This window comes from Nerophis ophidion, linkage group LG07 (assembly GCF_033978795.1).
Source record: "Nerophis ophidion isolate RoL-2023_Sa linkage group LG07, RoL_Noph_v1.0, whole genome shotgun sequence".
Lineage (NCBI taxonomy): Eukaryota > Metazoa > Chordata > Actinopteri > Syngnathiformes > Syngnathidae > Nerophis > Nerophis ophidion.
Window position 1 is genome coordinate 29457510 of NC_084617.1, and position 24148 is coordinate 29481657.

The 24148-nt window shown below is 43.1% G+C and overlaps 1 protein-coding gene across 3 annotated transcripts in view; it reads left to right on the forward strand.

Annotated features, from left to right (window-relative positions):
- prkcbb (protein kinase C, beta b) overlaps positions 1-24148 on the forward strand; it is a 282346-nt gene that overhangs the window by 182019 nt on the left and 76179 nt on the right. For all 3 annotated transcript variants that reach the window (XM_061905882.1, XM_061905881.1, XM_061905884.1), the window contains exons 10-12: positions 3398-3571; positions 10414-10505; positions 20756-20818. In XM_061905882.1, coding sequence (XP_061761866.1) covers positions 3398-3571; positions 10414-10505; positions 20756-20818 — 329 coding nt within the window. The remainder of the gene's footprint in view (positions 1-3397; positions 3572-10413; positions 10506-20755; positions 20819-24148) is intronic.

The window sequence follows — 24148 nt, forward strand, 5'->3', positions numbered from 1 at the left end:
CTACAGAAGTTGGCTCTTGGGACGTGGAACGTCACCTCACTGGGGGGGAAAGAGCCTGGGCTAGTGCGCGAGGTCGAGAAATTCCGGCTGGATATAGTCGGACTCACTTCGACGCACAGCAAGGGCTCTGGAACCACTTCTCTCGAGAGGGATTGGACCCTCTTCCACTCTGGCGTTGCCGGCAGTGAGAGGCGACGGGCTGGGGTGGCAATTCTTGTTTCCCCCCGGCTCAAAGCCTGTACGTTGGAGTTCAACCCAGTGGACGAAAGGGTAGCCTCCCTCCGCCTTCGGGTGGGGGGACGGGTCCTGACTGTTGTTTGTGCTTATGCACCAAACAGCAGTTCAGAGTACCCACCCTTTTTGGGTACACTCGAGGGAGTACTGGAAAGTGCTCCCCCGGGTGATTCCCTTGTCCTACTGGGAGACTTCAACGCTCACGTTGGCAACGACAGTGAAACCTGGAGAGGCGTGATAGGGAAGAATGGCCGCCCGGATCTGAACCCAAGTGGTGTTTTGTTATTGGACTTTTGTGCTCGTCACAGTTTGTCGATAACCAACACCATGTTCAAACATAAGGGTGTCCATATGTGCACTTGGCACCAGGACACCCTAGGCCGCAGTTCCATGATCGACTTTGTAGTTGTGTCATCGGATTTGCGGCCTCATGTTTTGGACACTCGGGTGAAGAGAGGGGCGGAGCTTTCTACCGATCACCACCTGGTGGTGAGTTGGCTGCGATGGTGGGGGAGGATGCCGGACAGACCTGGGAGGCCCAAACGCATTGTGAGGGTCTGCTGGGAACGTCTGGCAGAGTCTCCTGTCAGACAAAGTTTCAATTCCCACCTCCGGAAGAACTTTGAACATGTCACGAGGGAGGTGCTGGACATTGAGTCCGAGTGGACCATGTTCCGCACCTCTATTGTCGAGGCGGCAGATCGGAGCTGTGGCCGCAAGGTAGTTGGTGCCTGTCGGGGCGGAAATCCTAAAACCCCTTGGTGGACACCAGCGGTGAGGGATGCCGTCAAGCTGAAGAAGGAGTCCTATCGGGTCCTTTTGGCTCATAGGACTCCGGAGGCAGTGGACAGGTACCGACAGGCCAAGCGGTGTGCAGCTTCAGCGGTCGCGGAGGCAAAAACTCGGACATGGGAAGAGTTCGGGGAAGCCATGGAAAACGACTTCCGGACGGCTTCGAAGCGATTCTGGACCACCGTCCGCCGCCTCAGGAAGGGGAAGCAGTGCACTATCAACACCGTGTATGGTGCGGATGGTGTTCTGCTGACCTCGACTGCGGATGTTGTGGATAGGTGGAAGGAATACTTCGAAGACCTCCTCAATCCCACCAACACGTCTTCCCTGGGGAATCTGTGGTGGACTCTCCTATTTCTGGGGCTGAGGTCGCTGAGGTAGTTAAAAAGCTCCTCGGTGGCAAGGACCCAGGGGTGGACGAGATCCGCCCGGAGTTCCTTAAGGCTCTGGATGCTGTGGGGCTGTCTTGGTTGACAAGACTTTGCAGCATCGCGTGGACATCGGGGGCGGTACCTCTGGATTGGCAGACCGGGGTGGTGGATCCTCTCTTTAAGAAGGGGGACCGGAGGGTGTGTTCCAACTATCGTGGGATCACACTCCTCAGCCTTCCCGGTAAGGTTTATTCAGGTGTACTGGAGAGGAGGCTACGTCGGATAGTCGAACCTCGGATTCAGGAGGAACAGTGTGGTTTTCGTCCTGGTCGTGAAACTGTGGACCAGCTCTATACTCTCGGCAGGGTTCTTGAGGGTGCATGGGAGTTTGCCCAACCAGTCTACATGTGCTTTGTGGACTTGGAGAAGGCATTCGACCGTGTCCCTCGGGAAGTCCTGTGGGGAGTGCTCAAAGAGTATGGGGTATCGGACTGTCTTATTGTGGCGGTCCGTTCCCTGTACGATCAATGCCAGAGCTTGGTTCGCATTGCCGGCAGTAAGTCGAACACATTTCCAGTGAGGGTTGGACTTTGTCACCGATTCTGTTCATAACTTTTATGGACAGAATTTCTAGGCGCAGTCAAGGCGTTGAGGGGTTCCGGTTTGGTAACCGCAGGATTAGGTCTCTGCTTTTTGCAGATGATGTGGTCCTGATGGCTTCATCCGACCGGGATCTTCAGCTCTCGCTGGATCGGTTCGCAGCCGAGTGTGAAGCGACCGGAATGAGAATCAGCACCTCCAAGTCCGAGTCCATGGTTCTCGCCCGGAAAAGGGTGGAGTGCCATCTCCGGGTTGGGAGGAGACCCTGCCCCAAGTGGAGGAGTTCAAGTACCTAGGAGTCTTGTTCACGAGTGAGGGAAGAGTGGATCGTGAGATCGACAGGCGGATCGGTGCGGCGTCTTCAGTAATGCGGACGTTGTACCGATCCGTTGTGGTGAAGAAGGAGCTGAGCCGGAAGGCAAAGCTCTCAATTTACCGGTCGATCTACGTCCCCATCCTCACCTATGGTCATGAGCTTTGGGTCATGACCGAAAGGATAAGATCACGGGTACAAGTGGCCGAAATGAGTTTCCTCCGCCGTGTGGCGGGGCTCTCCCTTAGAGATAGGGTGAGAAGCTCTGCCATCTGGGAGGGACTCAAAGTAAAGCCGCTGCTCCTCCACATCGAGAGGAGCCAGATGAGGTGGTTCGGGCATCTGGTCAGGATGCCACCCAAACGCCTCCCTAGGGAGGTGTTTAGGGCACGTCCAACCGGTAGGAGGCCACGGGGAAGACCCAGGACACGTTGGGAAGACTATGTCTCCCGGCTGGCCTGGGAACGCCTCGGGATCCCCCGGGAAGAGCTAGACGAAGTGGCTGGGGAGAGGGAAGTCTGGGTTTCCCTGCTTAGGCTGTTGCCCCCGCGATTCGACCTCGGATAAGCGGAAGATGATGGATGGATGGACATAATAATGCATAATCTCTTCCTATAATGTGTCCTTTAAATATAATATATGACATTATAATGCATCATCTCTTCCTAATATGTGTCCTTGCAATATAATATGTGACATAATAATGCATCATCTCTTACTAATATGTGCCCTTGCAATATAATGTATGACATAATAATGCATCATCTCTTACTAATATTTGCCCTTGCAATATAATATATCACATAATAATGCATCATCTTTTACTATGAGTCCTTGCAATATAATATATGACATAATAATACATCATCTCTTACGAATATGTCCTTGCAATATAATATGTGACATTCTAATGCATCAACTCTTACTAATACGTGTCCTTTTAATATAATATATGATATAATAATGCATCATCTCTTCCCAATATGCGTCCTTGCAATATAATATATGATATAATAATGCATCATCTCTTCCCAATATGCGTCCTTGCAATATAATATATGACATAATAATGCATCATCTCTTCCAGGTGATGCTGGCAGAGCGTAAAGGAACGGAGGATTTGTACGCCGTGAAGATCCTGAAGAAGGATGTGGTGATCCAGGACGACGATGTGGAATGTACCATGGTGGAGAAGAGGGTCTTGGCGCTCTCCGGGAAACCTCCCTTCCTGACTCAGCTGCACTCCACCTTCCAGACCATGGTCAGTACCAGATATATATTCCATCTAGACCAAGGGTCTCAAATTTAATTTACCTGGGGGCCACTGGATGCAGAAACTGGGTGAGGCTGAGCCGCAAGAAAAGATTTCATAAAAAAATCTAACATGCACTTTTTATTGAATTCATTTTCTTTGGATGGCTTTCCCGCTCTAGCAACATACTTGCCAACCCTCTCAATTTTTCCGGGAGCCCCCGAATTTCAGTCACCTCCCGACAATCTCCCGGGGCAACCATTCTCCTGAATCCGTCTTGATTTTCACCCGGCCATCAACATTAAGAGCGTGCCATGATGGCAATGCCTTTAACGTTCTCTACAACACGTCATCGCGTCGGTCTCTTCATTATGCAAACAGCATGCCGGTCCTGCCACATGCTGCACGAGGCTTTGCCAGATGCATGTAAGTGACTGCAAGACATATTTGATCAACAGCCATACAGATCACACTGAGGGTGGCCATATAAAAAACTTAAACACTGTTACAAATACAAACCCAGTTTCCATATGAGTTGGGAAATTGTGTTAGATGTAAATATAAACGGAATACAATGATTTGCAAATAATTTTCTACCCATATTCAGTTGAATACACTACAAAGACAAGATATTTGATGTTCAAACTCATAAACTTTATTTTTTTTTTTCAAATAATAATGAACTTAGAATTTCATGGCTGCAACACGTGCCAAAGTAGTTGGGAAAGGGCATGTTCACCACTGTGTTACATCACCTTTTCTTTGAACAACACTCAATAAACGTTTGGGAACTGAGGAAACTAATTGTTGAAGCTTTGAAAGTGGAATTCTGTCCCATTCTTGTTTTATGTAGAGCTTCAGTCGTTCAACAGTCCGGGGTCTCCGCTGTCGTATTTTACGCTTCATAATGCGCCACACATTTTCGATGGGAGACAGGTCTGGACTGCAGACGGGCAAGGAAAGTACCTGCACTCTTTTTTTACGAAGCCACGCTGTTGTAACACGTGCTGAATGTGGCTTGGCATTGTTTTGCTGAAATAAGCAGGGGCGTCCATGAAAAAGACGGCGCTTAGATGGCAGCATTTGTTGTTTCAATGCTTGTATGTACCTTTCAGCATTAATGGTGCCTTCACAGATGTGTAAGTTACCCATGCCTTGGGCACTAATGCACCCCCATACCATCACAGATGCTGGCTTTTGAACTTTGCGACGATAACAGTCTGAATGGTTCGCTTCCCCTTTGGTCGGGATGACACGATGTCGAATATTTCCCCCAAAAATTTGAAATGTGGACTCTTCAGACCACAGAACACTTTTCCACTTTGAATCAGTCCATCTTAGATGATCTTGGGCCCAGAGAAGCCGGCGGTTTTGTTGATAAATGGCTTTCGCTTTGCATAGTAGAGCTTTAACTTGCACTTACAGATGTAGCGACAAACTGAATTTAGTGACAGTGATTTTCTGAAGGGTTCCTGAGCCCATGTGGTTATATCCTTTAGAGATTGATGTCGGTTTTTGATACAGGGCCGTCTGAGGCATCAAAGGTCACGGTCATTCAATGTTGGTTTCCGGCCATGCCGCTTACGTGGAGTGTTTTTACCAGATTCTCTGAACCTTTTGATTATATTATGGACCCCAGATGTTGAAATCCCTAAATTTCTTTCAATTGCATCTTGAGAAATGTCGTTCTTAAACCGTTTGACTATTTGCTCACGCAGCTTTGGACAAAGGAGTGTACTTTGTGCCATCCTTGCTTGTGAATTACTTAGCATTTCATGGAAGCTGCTTTTATATCCACTCATGGCACCCACCTGTTCCCAATTAGCCTGCACACCTGTGGGATGTTCCAAATAAGTGTTTGATGAGCATTCCTCAACACTGTCAGTATTTATTGCCACCTTTCCCAACTTCTTTATCACGTGTTGCTGGCATAAAATTCTAAAGTTAATGATTATTTGCAAAAAAAAAATGTTAATCAGTTTGAACATCAAATATGTTGTCTTTGTAGCGTATTCAACTGAATATGAGTTGAAAATGATTTGCAAATCATTGTATTCCGTTTATATTTACATCTAGCTCAATTTCCAAACTCATATGGAAACAGGGTTTATATGCGACACTCTGTGAACCCACACCAAACAAGAATGACAAACATATTTTGGGAGAACATCCGCACCGTAACACAACATACACACAACATAACAAATACCCAGAACACCTTGCAGCCCCAACTCTTCTGGGCTACAATATACACCACCCCAACCGGCGGGGGTTGGGGGGGGGGTCAATGTGAAGGGGGCAGGGTTTGGTGGTAGTGGGGGTGTATCTTGTAGCCAGGAAGAGTTAGGGCTGCATGGGATTCTGGGTATTTGTTCTGTTGTATTTATGTTGTGTTACGGTGCCGATGTTCTCTTGAAATGTGTTTGTCATTCTTGTTTGGTGTGGGTTCACAGTGTGGCGCATATTTGTAACAGTGTTAAAGTTGTTTATACGGCCACTCTCAGTGTGACCTGTGTGTCTGTTCATCAATTATGCCTTGCAGTCACTAGCGTGTACGTTCTAAAGCCAGAAACAACACATGACTTGTCTGGGACGCTGTATGTACTGGTTGTAGAGGGCGCTAAAGGCAGTGCCATTACGGCTCCCCCTGTACATTGATGTTCGGGTGAGAATTGACAGAAATTCGAGAGAATGGTTCCCCAGAAATTCTGGAGTCTCCCAAAAAAATCAGGAGGTTTGGCAAGTTTGACGCTGTCAAATATCATTCATCTAAAACTCGCGGGCCGCACTAACATTAAATTTTCATATCAAGGTGCGGGCCGTAAAATAACGTCTAGCGGGCCGCATGTCTGAGGCCCCTATTCCAGACCATGGTCAGTACCAGATACATATTCCATCTAGACCATGGTCAGTACCAGATATATATTCCAGACCATGGTCAGTACCAGATATATATTCCATCTACACCAGGGGTGTCCAAGCTTTATCCACTGATGGCCGCACTCTGAAAAATCAAAGCAAGCGGGGGCCATTTTGATATTTTTTTATTTTAAAAAACAATACAATATATGTATAAAAAATATAAATTTCGGCCTCAACTCAGGCTTGATCTCAGGGACCCCAAAGGGTTTTGGTCAAAAAAATATTAAAAATGTGTCATTTTTCGGTATTATTTTTTTATTATTATTCAAGTTTTAAATCTCTAGATCAACATTAGGTCTATCTGTCAATATAACGATTTTAAAGATTTAAGTTGTATGCTCTTTTTGTCACAAAAAAAACATGTTTTTATTTATGGAAAATTCACAAAATATGTAATATTTTAACCCAATATTTTTTTAAGTGGAATATTTTAGATTTTATAATAATTGGAGGTGTAAAAAGGTCAACAACTCATAACACCATTGATTTTAATTCATTATTATTTTTTGATCAATGACACTTAAAAACAAATCACACTAAAATGATTGGGGATCCAAAAGGGTCTTACTCATGGTCAGCACCAGATTCATATTCCAGACCATGGTCAGTACCAGATACATATTCCAGACCATGGTCCGTACCAGATATATATTTCAGACCATGGTCAGTACCAGATATATATTCCAGACCATGGTCTATTCCCGGTTGAATATATTCCAGACCATGGTCAGTACCAGATACTAATTCCATCTAGACCAGGGCTCGGCAACCTTTACCACTCAAAGAGCCATTTTGACCCGTTTCACAAAATAAAGAAAACAATGGGAGCCGCAAAACTCTTTTGAAATTTTAAATGAAATAACACTGCATACAGAGATTTTTTTTTTGCTTCGTGCTATGTATAAACCAGGGGTCTCAGACACGCGGCCCGCACCTTAATGAGAAAATTTAATGTCAGTGCGGCCCGCGTGTTTTACATGAATGCCGCTTGACAGCATTACACTTAATGTTGAAGAGGTTCATTTAGCCTACTGACGTGTATTTATAAATGGTTGATTTATACAGGCTAGTAAGGTACCTTACTAGCCTGTATAAATCAACCATTTATAAATAAAAGCATTACACTTGCAAACCCTCCCATATTTTCCAGAGGTTCCCGAATTCTCAAAGTATCTATTCTAGCGAATATCTGATGATATTCACCCAAACAACAATAATAAGGGAGTGCTATGAAAGCGCTGCCTTTAACGCCCTCTACAACATGCACAAACAGCTTACCTGCCCAGTTACACGTTGTACGTGGCTCCGGCAAACGCACGCTCAACTCTGCAAGACATACTTGTTTAGCAACCATACAGTTTACACTGAGGGTTGTAATATAAACAACTTTAACACTCTTACTAATATGCGCCACACTGTGAACCCACACCATACAAGAATGACAAACACATTTCGGGAGAACATCCGAACTGTAAGACAACATAAACACAACAGTACAAATACCCACAATTCCTTGCCTCTCTGACTCTTCCTGGCTATGTACACACCTGCTAGGACCAAACCCACCCGCCCCCCTCCGTGCGTTGGTTGAGGTGGGCGGGGTTTGATGCTAGCACGTGTGTATAACGTAGCCAGGAAACAGATAGCATTTTGTAAAAGCGGGCGCGACATCATCTTAATGAGGAAGTTAAAAGTATATCCATCATGACACGCACTCAATATTGTAGACCGCGTGAAGACCGGAGAATTTTGTCCCCGAGTGATTCCCGGGATAGGCACCAAACTCCAGAAACCTCCCGAAATAATCGGGGGGTCGTTGATTATGCAGCTGAGCCACATCAGAGTGACCAAAGAGCCGCATGTGGTTCCGGAGCCGCGGGTTGCAGACCCCTTATCTAGACCATGGTCAATACCAGATATACAGTATATTCAAGACCATGGTCAATACCAGATACTGTATATATTCCAGACCATGGTCAGTACCAGATATATACAGTATATTCCAGACAATAGTCAGTTCCGGATATATATATCCGAGACCATGGTCAGTACCACATACATATTCCATCCAGACCATGGTCAGTACTAGATGTATATTCCAGACCATGGTCAGTACTAGATGTATATTCCAGACCATAGTCAGTACCAGATGTATATTCCAGACCATGGTCAGTACCAAACACTTTATATATTTCAGACCATGGTGAGTACCAGATATATATTCCAGACCATGATGAGTACCAGATGTATATTCTAGACCACGGTCAGTACCAGATATGTATTCCAGACCATGGTCAGTTCCAGGTATACATATTATGATACTTTTTGGCTTTTAACACTAAGTGATATCCATCCTGCAATGGCGCCCCATTATCCACCTGCTGTGAACCTGTTTTTATCTTTTATTTATTTATTTTTTATCATGTTCTGTTTGTGTTGTGTTGTTTGCTTGATCCTCGTATTATCGTTTAACCTGCCCTTTGTACAGCACGTTGGCTACCCCTGTGGTAAATTTTAAATGTGCTTTATAAATAAAGTTGATTTGATTTGATTTGATTCCGTTACCATGACGATGTTGCAGCTTTGAGTATTGGGCCATACCGATATGAATCTAATATCATGTTAGGGTGCACAAAAAAACATATTCATTCTGATTTGAAATTCATTTTGCAATAATTCAATTAAAAATGTGTTTTTAGAAGAAATCTATTTAAAGTTTTCTTTCAAGAAGACACCTTAAACAATGTCTCCTCTGCTTACCTGTCAAAACGTAAAACATTTTTGGTCGGGAATTTCATGGTACTTCTTTTCTTGTGTCTTCCCAGTCCAGTTTTTGTGTTTGGCTACTGCAGCGCTGGAGTCGCTCGAGGCGCCTCCGTCGGCAACCCTCAAAGCGTGGTTTCCTTAGGGGAGCGCCACAAGTTTCATGTACCGTCATTCCGTTAAATGTAACAGCGCGATAGAGATGGACATGAAGGCGACAGAAAAGATCTCTCTGCCAGAAATCCACACTTTTGTGTAAATATCTTGACACATTTAAAGTGATTATACAAGTAAAGAAGAGCTGCCAGCAGCTCACACATTCTCATACTTTCTGGAACATCCAGGACGAAATGAGATCAGCCATCTTGTTCCCACAATTGTTTTTATTTAAATGTTCACATTATTTCAGGGTTCTTACAAGTAATAAATCCATAAACTGTTATAAAAATGAGTTGATGGCAAATTGCAAAACTTACAAATGTTGCCCGGAGTGATGAATGAAGAATCCATCCGAGTAGGAACGCTATGGACGGCTAGAAGAGTTTCTTATTGAAAGCTCAGTCTAAACAGGAATTAAGCGAAGAACAAATCTAAATACAAGCGGCAAGGTTCAAAGCGTAGTGAAAAAGTATCGGAATTTAGGGTAATTAGTATGGGCCCTGAAAAAGAATCAACGCTTTACTTTATAACGGATCTACATATTTGACATTCATACATTTCATGCTAAAACGCTAGTTTGCTTTCATGTAGGCGCTTTCATATTTCCATCTATTAGTGAGGAATCATGTGCTGCATGCACACACACACACACACACACACGCACACACACACACACGCACACACACACACACACACACACACACACACACAAAGCAATGGGAGTGTGTTAATCCTCTGCAGCACTGATTCTCTGCCCAGCAGACTGCTTCCCCACACATTCCATGTATGTCATGTGTAGGCCTACTTTTGATTCACACACACACACACACACACACACACACACACACACACAAACGCACACACACACACACACACACACGGAACCTTTATTGGCAATTTCTGTAGATAATGGAGGCGCATGAAGTCCTAAATGGACGATGAGTGACTCCCTGGTCTGGTACTCCCTGTCTCACGTCAGCTGTGATGTGACCTTCTGACCTCCACAGGACCGCCTATACTTCGTCATGGAGTACATCAACGGTGGTGATCTCATGTATCAGATCCAGCAGGTGGGCAAGTTCAAGGAGCCTCACGCAGTGTGAGTACACACACACACATACACACACACACAAACACGCACACACGTACATTAGACGCTAGGGCCCCAACTTCTTGCACTAAAGGCCACAGACAAATCAAAGGATGTGAGGCCACGGACTGAGAATACTGCAAAACTAGACAAACTTCCGGTTGTGTTTGTGAAAAAGGTTTTTTTTTGGAAGTTTTTGAAACATATTTGAGTTTGTGTCATATATTTTTGTGTTTGTGAAACCTTTTTGAGTTTGTGTAACTTGTTTTTGTGTTTTTGAAACCTTTTTGAGGTTGTGTAAAAATGTTTTGAGTTTAAATATTTTGAGTTTGTAACATTTGAGTTTTTGAAACATTTTTGTGTTTGGAAATCGTGTTTGTGTTTGTGAAACATTTTTGAGTTTATGAAACATTTTTGAGTTTGTGAAAAAATGTGTTTGTGAAACATTTAAAATTTTTCGAAAATAAATTCCGTTTGTGTAACTTTTTTTGTGTTTGTGAAACATGTTTGACTTTGTGTAACATTTTTTGTGTTTGTGAAACATTTTTGAGTTTGTGTAACATATTTTTGAGTTTATGAAACATTTAAAAGTTTTTGAAACATGTTTGAGTTTGTGTAACTTGTTATTGTGTTTGTGTAACATTTTTCTGTGTTTGTGCAACCTTTTTGAGTTTGTAACATTTGAGTTTTTGAAGCATTTTTGTGTTTGAAAATTGTTTTTGTGTTTCTGAAATATTTTGGTGTTTTTGGAACCTTTTTGAGTTTGTGAAACATTCTTGTGTTTGTGAAACATTTTAGAGTTTGTTACATTTATTTGAATTTTTTAAACACGTTTGTGTTTGGAAATTGTTTTTGTGTTTGTGAAACATTTTTGAGTTTGTGAAACATTTTTGTGTTTGTGAAATATTTTTGGGTTTGTGAAACATTATTGAGTTTGTGAAACATATTTTTGTGTTTGTGAAACATTTTTAAGTTTGTAACATTTATTTGAGTTTTTCAAACATTTTTGAGTTTGTGTAACTTGTTTTTGAGTTTGTGAAACATTTTTGAGTTTGTGTAACATGTTTCTGTGTTTGTGAAACATTTTTGAGTTTGTGTGACCTATTTTTGAGTTTGTGAAACATATTTGAGTTTTTTGTAACATTTTTGTGAGTTTGTGAAACATGTTTGAGTTCATAACATTTATTTGAGTTTTTGAAACATTTTTGTGTTTGAATTTTTTTTTGTGTTAGAATTTTTTTGTGTGTGTGAAACATATTTGAGTTTGTGAAACATTTTTGTGTTTGTGAAATATATCTGAGTTTGTGAAACATGTTTGTGAAACATTTTTGTGTTTGTGAAAGATTTGTGAGTTTTTTGAAATATTTTTGAGTTTGTGAAACATTTTTAGTTTGATTTGTGAAATATTTTTGTGTTTGTGAAACATTTTTGAGTTTGTGTAACATGTTTTTGTGTTAAGAAAACATTTTTGAGTTTGTGTAACATTTTTGAGTTTGTGAAAGATTTTTGTTTTTGTGAAAAATGCTTGTGGTTGTGAAACATTTTTGAGTTTGTGTAACATGTTTTTGAGTTTGTGAAACGTTTTTGAGTTTGTGTAACATTTTTGAGTTTGTGAAACATTTTTGAGTTTGTGTAACATTTTTGTGTTTGTGAAACATTTGAGTTTGTGTAACATTTTTGTGTTTGTGAAAATGTTTTTGAGTTTGTGAACATTTTTTTAATTTGTTAAACATTTTTGTTTTTGTGAAAAATGTTTGTGGTTGTGAAACATTTTTGAGTTTGTTTAACATTTTTTTAAGTTTGTGTAACATTTTTGGTTTGTGGAACATTTTTGAGTTTGTGAAACATTTTTGTGCTTGTGAAACATTTTTGAGTTTGTATAACATTTTTGATTTTGTACAACATGTTTTTGTGTTTGTGAAAATTTTTTGAGTTTAAGTAACATTTTTCCAAAAGATTTTTCCTGCAAAAGAAAGTTTCTTTTTTTACATGTTCATTTGTCATTAAAAAAAATGTTTTGTAAGGCAACAAAAAATGCAAAATATGCAATATTTTACACCCAAAAATTTAAAAAGTGGAATATTTGAGGAGAAGTATTTCGACTCTGGTCAAAAATTGATAACATTGATTTCAATACATTAATATTTTTTGAGCAATGACATTTAACAAAAACAAAATTACACTAAAAGGGGATCAAAAAAAGGCCAACTCATAAAAGTGTTATAAATAATTCATATCATTATTTTTGTAACTTTCAATGCTTAAATCTCCAGCTCAACTTTCAGGTTACTGTATTTTCCGGACCATAGGGTGCACAGGATTACAAGGCACACTGCCGATGATCGAGTCAAGTCAGGTCGATTTTCATACAAAAGGCACACCGGATTATAGGGCGCATTGATATGTATATTTTTTTCTAAATATAAAAGACTTTCTTGTGGTCTACACAATATGTAATGGTGGTTCTTTGGTCAAAATGTTGCATAGATAATGTTTTACAGATCATCTTCAAGTCGCTTTCTGACAGTCGCTTCAGGAGGTGCCGTTTTGTGGACGGTCTTATTTACGTGGCTCACCTTCGACAGCGTCTTCTCCCCGTCATCTTTGTTGTAGCGGCGTAGCGTGCAAGGATGGGAGTAGAAGAAGTTTCAAAAGATGGCACTAAGTTTTTTAATGACATTCAGACTTTACTTCAATCAATAACTGAGCAGCATCTCCTCATCCGTGGAAAAACATCTGACCGGAACTCTCTAATAACTAAAGTTTCTTGGGTGAATAATGTAAACTCACTATGTGTTTTTACTATGTGTATGTTTTAGCGCTTTCATGGTGAGTTCACTGACAGATGTAAGTAAGAACTTTACAGTACTTTATATTAGAAATAGCAAAAACAGAGGATGAATGTCCTATAACAAGAAGATAGAGAAAAAGAAGAAACTTATCGACTACGGTGTCGTCAGAAACTTCAAAGGTGGATGTGCGCACATTTTCAGGATTTATGCAGATCCCAAATACAGATCAGCAGGTACCAGAAGGTAAGAAAAGTTCCTTTTGCATATATTGTGAAAAGTTGTACTAATACGTTTTGATAGATTTTTGAGCGCTGTGTGTAATGTTCTATATTTTCAATGGAACATATAAAATCTCGGTGTTGTTTACTTGAGTCATATTGCCATTATAGTGCGGTCTACACGTATCTGTTATGTGTGTCTGCCATCTACTGGTCACAGTTATTATTACACCATTTACCAAATAGAATAGCTTCAAGGTCGGTAAGCAAAACCAAAATTATTCTGGACAATAGTCCAGAAAATATGGTACATTTGAATTTTAAAACTGTTTTATGGCCTTTTTGTCAAAGTTTTATATGGCAAACCCCCCAAAAATTTATATTTTCCATAAAATTTATATTTCAAAGTGGAATATTTGATTTAGCTGGATTCTGGAATACGTTAACAAATCATAAAAACATTGTTTTTTTGGGGTTTTTTGGAGCAATGGCTGTTTTAAAATAAAAAAATCTTGGTTATTTATGTCAGTATTTCGACTTTTTCTCTTTACATTTCACCTGTTTGCTCTTTTACTCCACTTTGTATGTTTTTTTTGTAAAAGTCAAATTAAATGTGTCTGCGGGCTACATTTTGAACACCTTCTATTTAAAGTAGGGTATACCTGTACTAGTATAGTCTCGCGGTAGTAATGAATCAAAAACGATACTATAGTCTGTCTGAAAAGTACCATTTCGCGGGCATGACGTCACGGCGTGTCATTGCTGATTTTAGGAGCAGAGGAGCATTTTGGCAGCGCACACACATGGAGTACTTACAAGCAGACACAGTGTGTAGACAGAAAACGGAGAACGGACGCATTTTGGCCAGAAAACTAAAAATAAAGGTGAAGTTATGACACTTAAAGGCCTACTTTAGTGAGATTTTCTTAATTAAACGGGGATAGCAGGTCCATTCTATGTGTCATACTTGATCATTTCGCAATATTGCCATATTTTTGCTGAAAGGATTTAGTAGAGAACATTGGTGATAAAGTTTGCAACTTTTGGTCGCTAATAAAAAAGCCTTGCCTGTACTGGAAGTAGCAGACGACGTGCGCGTGATGTCACGGGTTGTGGAGCTCCTCAAATCCTCACATTGTTTATAATCATGGCCACCAGCAGCGAGAGCGATTTGGACTGAGAAAGCGACGATTTCCCCATTAATTTGAGTGAGGATGAAAGATTCGTGGATGAGGATAGTAAGAGTGAAGGACTCGAGAAAAAAAAAAAAGACAGGGCAGTGGGAGCGGTTCAGATGTTATTAGACACATTTACTAGGATAATTCTGGAAAATCCCTTATCTGCTTTTTGTGTTACTAGTGTTTTAGTGAGATTATACTGTCGTACCTGAAAGTCGGAGGGGTGTGGCCACGGGTGTGGTGACCGCCAGTGTCTCTGAGGGAAGCCACGTTTCTCGACGAGGCCAGGCGAAGGCAGCCGGTTGGGCCGGGCTGAGCTTTTTCCCCCCCTCCTCCACGGTGGAAGCATTCCACGTTCGGGGGCGGCCGGTCGAAGGAGGCAAGACAGTCCGCAGCTACCTCTTTGACAGGTTAACAATGAACGATGCAAGCTCCGCTCATGTCTACGTTAACAGCCGACTTATCACCACAATTCTCTCACCGAAACCTGCCTGTTGACATGTGGTCGGGAACCATGTCCGCTTGACCGCTCTGTTTCATAGTAAAGCTTCACCTTCGGGAATGTAAACAAGGAAACACGGGCTGTGTTTGTGTGGCTAAAGGCAGCTGCAGTGCACCGCTTCCCACCTACATCTTTTTCTTTATAGTCTCCATTATTAATTGAACAAATTGCATAAGATTCAGCAACACAGATGTCCAGAATACTGTGTAATTATGCGATTAAAGCAGACGACTTATCGCTGGGATCGGGCTGGAAAATAATGTCCGCTACAATCCGAGACGTCACGCTCACGCGTCATCATATGTGTCATCATACAGACGTTTTCAACAGGATACTTCGCGCGAAATTTAAAATTGCAATTTAGTAAACCAAAAAGGCCGTATTGGCATGTGTTGCAATGTTAATATTTCATCATTGATATATAAACTATCAGACTGCGTGGTGGGTAATAGTGGGTTTCAGTAGGCCTTTAAGCGCCCTCAGGAAGAGGTGCTTTAAGACATGGCTAACTAGCGGGCGGCTAACATCCATCCACTTATCTACTTCTAAATGTGTGAATACTTCTAAAGGTGTGAATGAATGATGGGTTCTCACTTCTCTGTGAGCGCTTTGAGTATCTAATAACAGAAAAGCGCTATATAATATCTAATCCATTATTTATTATTATTATTAAATCACTAATCATTGTCTCCATGGCAACAATGAAGTAAGTTTCTGACAAGTATCATCCCGAACAGCAAGCTAGCACCCCTGACTGTAAACGAATGCCATGAGTCGATCTACACCTGACATCCACTGCAATGATCCATCCATCCATCCATCCATCATCTTCCGCTTATCCGAGGTCGGGTCGCGGGGGCAACAGCCTAAGCAGGGAAACCCAGACTTCCCTCTCCCCAGCCACTTCGTCTAGCTCTTCCCGGGGGATCCCGAGGCGTTCCCAGGCCAGCCGGGAGACATAGTCTTCCCAACGTGTCCTGGGTCTTCCCCGTGGCCTCCTACCGGTTGGACGTGCCCTAAACACCTCCCTAGGGAGGCGTTCGGGTGGCATCCTGACCAGATGCCCGAACCACCTCATCTGGCTCCTCTCGATGTGGAGGAGCAGCGGCTTTACTTTGAGTTCCTCCCGGATGGCAGAGCTTCTCACCCTATCTCTAAGGGAGAGCCCCGCCACACGGCGGAGGAAACTCATTTCGGCCGCTTGTACCCGTGATCTTATCCTTTCGGTCATGACCCAAAGCTCATGACCATAGGTGAGGATGGGAACGTAGATCGACCGGTAAATTGGGAGCTTTGCCTTCCGGCTCAGCTCCTTCTTCACCACAACGGATCGGTACAACGTCCGCATTACTGAAGACGCCGCACCGATCCGCCTGTCGACCTCACGATCCACTCTTCCCTCACTCGTGAACAAGACTCCTAGGTACTTGAACTCCTCCACTTGGGGCAGGGTCTCCTCCCCAACCCGGAGATGGCACTCCACCCTTTTCCGGGCGAGAACCATGGACTCGGATTTGGAGGTGCTGATTCTCATTCCGGTCGCTTCACACTCGGCTGCGAACCGATCCAGCGAGAGCTGAAGATCCCGGTCAGATGAAGCCATCAGGACCACATCATCTGCAAAAAGCAGAGACCTAATCCTGCGGTTACCAAACCGGAACCCCTCAACGCCTTGACTGCGCCTAGAAATTCTGTCCATAAAAGTTATGAACAGAATCGGTGACAAAGGACAGCCTTGGCGGAGTCCAACCCTCACTGGAAATGTGTTCGACTTACTGCCGGCAATGCGAACCAAGCTCTGGCACTGATCGTACAGGGAACGGACCGCCACAATAAGACAGTCCCATACCCCATACTCTCTGAGCACTCCCCACAGGACTTCCCGAGGGACACGGTCGAATGCCTTCTCCAAGTCCACAAAGCACATGTAGACTGGTTGGGCAAACTCCCATGCACCCTCAAGAACCCTGCCGAGAGTATAGAGCTGGTCCACAGTTCCACGACCAGGACGAAAACCACACTGTTCCTCCTGAATCCGAGGTTCGACTATCCGACGTAGCCTCCTCTCCAGTACACCTGAATAAACCTTACCGGGAAGGCTGAGGAGTGTGATCCCACGATAGTTGGAACACACCCTCCGGTCCCCCTTCTTAAAGAGAGGAACCACCACCCCGGTCTGCCAATCCAGAGGTACCGCCCCCGATGTCCACGCGATGCTGCAAAGTCTTGTCAACCAAGACAGCCCCACAGCATCCAGAGCCTTAAGGAACTCCGGGCGGGTCTCGTCCACCCCTGGGGCCTTGCCACCGAGGAGCTTTTTAACTACCTCAGCGACCTCAGCCCCAGAAATAGGAGAGTCCACCACAGATTCCCCAGGCACTGCTTCCTCATAGGAAGACGTGTTGGTGGGATTGAGGAGGTCTTCGAAGTATTCCTTCCACCTATCCACAACATCCGCAGTCGAGGTCAGCAGAACACCATCCGCACCATACACGGTGTTGATAGTGCACTGCTTCCCCTTCCTGAGGCGGCGGACGGTGGTCCAGAATCGCTTCGAAGCCGTCCGGAAGTCGTTTTCCATGGCTTCCCCGAACTCTTCCCATGTCCGAGTTTTTGCCTCCGCGACCGCTGAAGCTGCACACCGCTTGGCCTGTCGGTACCTGTCCACTGCCTCCGGAGTCCTATGAGCCAAAAGGACCCGATAGGACTCCTTCTTCAGCTTGACGGCATCCTTCACCGCTGGTGTCCACCAAGGGGTTTTAGGATTTCCGCCCCGACAGGCACCAACTACCTTGCGGCCACAGCTCCGATCTGCCGCCTCGACAATAGAGGTGCGGAACATGGTCCACTCGGACTCAATGTCCAGCACCTCCCTCGTGACATGTTCAAAGTTCTTCCGGAGGTGGGAATTGAAACTTTCTCTGACAGGAGACTCTGCCAGACGTTCCCAGCAGACCCTCACAATGCGTTTGGGCCTCCCAGGTCTATCCGGCATCCTCCCCCACCATCGCAGCCAACTCACCACCAGGTGGTGATCGGTAGAAAGCTCCGCCCCTCTCTTCACCCGAGTGTCCAAAACATGAGGCCGCAAATCCGATGACACAACTACAAAGTCGATCATGGAACTGCGGCCTAGGGTATCCTGGTGCCAAGTGCACATATGGACACCCTTATGTTTGAACATGGTGTTTGTTATCGACAAACTGTGACGAGCACAAAAGTCCAATAACAAAACACCACTCGGGTTCAGATCCGGGCGGCCATTCTTCCCAATCACGCCTCTCCAGGTTTCACTGTCGTTGCCAACGTGAGCGTTGAAGTCTCCCAGTAGGACAAGGGAATCACCCGGGGGAGCACTTTCCAGTACTCCCTCGAGTGTTCCCAAAAAGGGTGGGTACTCTGAACTGCTGTTTGGTGCATAAGCACAAACAACAGTCAGGACCCGTCCCCCCACCCGAAGGCGGAGGGAGGCTACCCTTTCGTCCACCGGGTTGAACTCCAACGTACAGGCTTTGAGCCGGGGGGAAACAAGAATTGCCACCCCAGCCCGTCGCCTCTCACTGCCGGCAACGCCAGAGTGGAAGAGGGTCCAATCCCTCTCGAGAGAAGTGGTTCCAGAGCCCTTGCTGTGCGTCGAAGTGAGTCCGACTATATCCAGCCGGAATTTCTCGACTTCGCGCACTAGCTCAGGCTCCTTTCCCCCCAGTGACGTGACGTTCCACGTCCCAAGAGCTAGCTTCTGTAGCCGAGGATCGGACCGCCAAGTGCCCTGCCTTCGGCTGTCGCCCAGCTCACAATGCACCCGACCTCTATGGCCCCTGCTATGGGTGGTGAGCCCATTGGAGGGGTGACCCACGTTGCCTCTTCGGGCTGTGCCCGGCCGGGCCCCATGGGAACAGGCCCGGCCACCAGGCGCTCGCCATCGTGCCCCACCTCCGGGCCTGGCTCCAGAGGGGGGCCCCGGTGACCCGCGTCCGGGCGAGGGAAATCTGGGTCCATGGTTTTTCATCTTCATAAAGGTCTTCGAGCTGCTCTTTGTCTGATCCCTCACCTAGAACCTGTTTGCCTTGGGAGACCCTACCAGGGGGCTTTATGCCCCCGGACAACATAGCTCCTAGGATCATTGGGACACGCAAACTCCTCTACCACGATAAGGTTGCAGCTCAGAGAGGAGCACTGCAATGATACCAAGTACATTTTTTTTTTTTTTTTTTTTTTTTTAAAAAACATAATATGAATTTTTAAAAAAAGGTAAAAAGATTTTGTGACGTTAAAAAATATCGACTAGATATGCTATTGTACACTGCAATGATACCAAGTACAATAGCATATCTAGTCGATATTTTTTAACGTCACAAAATCTTTTTACCTTTTTTTAAAATTCATATTATGTTTATAGACTGAGGAAATTTGTCCCTGGACACATGAGGACTTTGAATATGACCAATGTATGATCCTGTAACGACTTGGTTTCGGATTGATACCCAAATTTGTGGTATCATCCAAAACTAATGTAAAGTATCAAACAACAGAAGAATATGTGATTATTACATTTAAACAGAAGTATAGATAGAACATGTTGAAAGAGACAATAAACACATATTAACAGTAAATGAACAAGTGGATTAATAATCAATGTTTACAGTTTGTCCTTAATAATGTTGACAAAATAATATAATGATAAATGACACAATATTACTAAATTGGCCCTAGTGTGTGAATGTGAGTGTGAATGTTGTCTGTCTATCTGTGTTGGCCCTGTGAAGGTGGCGACTTGTCCAGGGTGTACGCCGCCTTCCGCCCGATTTTCTAGTGTGTGAATGTGAGTGTGAATGTTGTCTGTCTATCTGTGTTGGCCCTGTGATGGTGGCGACTTGTCCAGGGCGTACACCGCCTTCCACCCGATTGTGGATGAGATAGGCACCAGTGCCCCCCGCGACCCCAAAGGGAATAAGCGGTAGAAAATGGATGGATGGATGGATGGGTTTCTGCATACGTCGGCAGACTAATTAGGAGCCTTTGTTTGTTTACTTACTACTAAAAGAAAAGTTGTCTAGTATGTTCAATATTTCATTTAAGGACTAAATTGCAATAAGAAACATTTGTTTAATGTACCCTAAGATTTTTTTGTTCAAATAAAGCCAATAATGCCATTTTTTTGGTCCCTTTTATTTAAAAAAGTTCCGAAAAGTACTGAAATAGATTTTGGTAGTGATACTAAAATATTGGTATTAGGACAACACTAATTGGAAGCCCCCGCATGAATGGATGAGGTGACGATGGCGCCCTGTGGCCATCATTGTGGTGACAGATTAGGCACATGTTCGTCACCACTTGGCACAAAATGCCTCCTGACATCTTTTACACGCACATCAGCAGGAAGACGTGCATTGCTGAGAAATATCCCCTCATCTGATGTCAGTGTGTGCACACTCTTGATCTTATCAGCTGGCCTTAAAGAGACAGCGCTGACCTTTGCGCGCACACACACACACACACACACACACCCTGTCCTTTGCTTCAGCCTCCTTCTAATTAGCACTGTTTTTCCTTGTGTGTGTGTCTATAGCTTCTACGCCGCAGAGATTGCCATCGGGTTGTTCTTCCTGCATGTAAAGGGCATCATCTACAGGTAACATTAGCAGCAAAGACAGGAAATCGCTGGTGTTTCTGAAGTGAACTTGTCAGGACATGTTAGCACAACAAACACGCTGATAATGACTTCTTTGCATTTGGCCAAGTACACACGCACATTTTGGTTCATTAACGGCATTTCTAATTTTTAAAACATTGCTGTGTTGGCCCTGCGATGAGGTGGCGACTTGTCCAGGGTGTACCCTGCCATCCGCCCGATTGTAGCTGAGATAGGCGCCAGCGCCCCCCGCGACCCCAAAATGGAATAAGCGGTAGAAAATGGATGGATGGATGTTTTCAATTTTATTTTATTTTATTGTATATATATAATAATTTACTTTTTTTTTTTTTTTTTTAATTCATGCATGTATTAGATGCACGCACACACAATATATTTGTGGCCACACACACAGCTCTTATGTCACTACCCATTTGGTTTTTAAAACTGCACACTATGAAGACAATATAATGTATTTATGAATGAGTGTGTGTGTGCGTGTATATACGTGTATATACAGTATATAATATACTGTACATATCAATGTGTGTCTGTGTGTGTGTGTGTGTAAAAATGTATATGTATATATATATGTATATATATATATATATATACATATACATATATATACGGCAGCACGGCAGAAGAGGGGTTAGTGCGTTTGCCTCACAAAACGAAGGTCCTAAGTAGTCCAGGGTTCAATCCTGGGCTCGGGATCTTTCTGTGTGGAGTTTGAATGTTCTCCCTGTGACTGCGTGGGTTCCGTCCGGGTACTCCGGCTTCCTCCCACTTCCAAAGACATGCACCTGGGGATAGGTTGATTGGCAACACTAAATTGGCCCTAGTGTGTGAATGTGAGTGTGAATGTTGTCTGTCTATCTGTGTTGGCCCTGTGATGAGGTGGCGACTTGTCCAGGGTGTACCCCGCCTTCCGCCCCATTGTAGCTGAGATAGGCGCCGACCCCAGCGGTAGAAAATGGATGGATATATATCGCCTTATGGCAACCCATAAGTGTTCATTTTCTGTAATCCTGTACACTGTTTGTTTGTCTAATCTTGAATATATATATATATATATATATATATATATATATATATATATATGTTTTTATTGTCAATGCACAACTTCAACAAAACTTTGTTTTCAGCACAAACCCGTGTGTGTGTGTGTGTCAAAAAACATTTTTATAAAAGTGAATCCCAATTTTCATTTAGAACGATTCCATCCATCCATCCATTCTACCGCTTATTCCCTTTTGGGGTCGCGGGGGGGCGCTGGCTAATCAATTAAAAAAAATCAAAAATTGATTTTCTAAAAAATGTATACTTTTTTTGTTATTTCAATCTGTCCTGTCCAGCCACTCAGACAAAACATATTGTTGATGTAGATCATAGGTGTCAAACTCTGGCCAAATTTGGCCCGCCGTGCAATTTTATTTGGCCCTTGAGGCAATATCAAATTAACATTAGAGCTGGCCCACCGGTACTATACAGCGGCAGAGCCGCTGTAACACTGCATTCACCGCTAATTCTTAACAACCCTACCGATTTTCCAACCATTCTGCAACCAAGGCTTCAAATAAAAAATAGGCATTAAATGTTTTATTTAAATTTATTTAAATTGTATTTAATATACCAATGATGTCTTTCGTTTGTTTTTTGAAAGTAGATTTTGCACTATTAAGTTATATAAGTATTGCTGGTTCCATATTCATTGTTAAAGCAAATCAGTGTAGCAAACTGAGCAATAATTAACAATTTATTCATGCACTTTCTCTTCCTACTTTTAAGGCTTGAATGTTTGATTAATTCGTTATTGTTATTTTATTTTCAAATTTATTATTAGCTTGTGGAAAAAGTTTATTTTGATATTTACCTTAGAAGGTTGCAAACAGAAAAGAGGCATTACATTTTTATTTAAATATCATTTGATATGCCATTGATAATTTATTATTATTATTATTATTAGAAACTGGATTTTGCATGTCACTATTAAGTTATATAAGCCTTGCTTATTAAATATTCAATGCAAAATTTGTTTGGGTCCCTATTAAAAGGTTCATTTGTTCAACCTTGGCCCACGGCTTTGTTCAGTTTTAAATTTTGGCCCACTCTGTATTTGAGTTTGACACCCCTGATGTAGATGATCTACAATCGTGGTCAAAAGTTTACATACACTTGTAAAGAACATAATGGCATGGCTGTCTTGAGTTTCCAATCATTTCTACAACTCAATTTGTATGTAATAGAGAGATTGGGGCACATATTTGTTGGTCACAAAAAACATTTATGAAGTTTGTTTCTTTTATTAATTTGTTATGGGTCTACTGAAAATGTGAGCAAATCTGCTGGGTCAAAAGTATACATACAGCATTGTTAATATTTGCTTACATGTCCCTTGGCAAGTTTCACTGCAATAAGGCGCTTTTGGTTGGCATCCAAAAGCTTCTGGAAATATTGTGTTTGAATTTTTGACCACTCTTGACAAAAATGGTGCAGTTCAGCTAAGGGTGTTGGTTTTCTGACATGGACTTGTTTCTTCAGCATTGTCCACACATTTAAGTCAGGACTTTGGGAATGCGCTCTAAAACCTTAATTCTAGCCTGTTTTAGCCATTCCTTTACCACTTTTGACGTGTGTTTGGGGTCATTGTCCTGTTGGAACACCCAACTGCGCCCAAGACCTAACCTCTGGGCTGATGATTTTAGTTTGTCCTGAAGAATTTGGAGGTAATCCGCTTTTTACATTGTCCCATTTACTCCCTATAAAGCACCAGTTCCATTAGCAGCAAAACAGGCCCAGAGCATAATACTACCACCTCCATGCTTGACGGTAGGTTTGGTGTACCTGGGATTAAAGGCCTCACCTTTTCTCCTCCAAACATATTGCTGGGTATTGTGGCCAAACAGCTCGATTTTTGTTTCATCTGAGCACATAACTTTCCTCCAGAAGGTCTTGTCTTTGTCCATGTGATCAGCAGCAAAGTTTAGATGAGCCTTGAGGTTTCGCTTCTGGAGCAAAGGTTTCCTTCTTGCATGGTAGTCTCTCAGTCCATGTTGATGCAAAACGCGCTTGACTGTGGACACTGATACCTGTGTTCCAGCAGCTTCCAATTCATTGAAGATCTGCTTTTTGGTGGTTCTCGCTTGACTCTTGATCATCCTTGCCAATTTTCTCTTAGCAGCAGGTAATAGCTTGCGTTTTCTTCTTGATCGTGGCAGTGACAAAACTGTGCCATGCACTTTATACTTACAAACAATTGTCTGCACAGTTGCTCTTGGGACTTTAAGCTGCTTTGAAATGGCTCTAAGTGACTTTCTCGACTTGTTC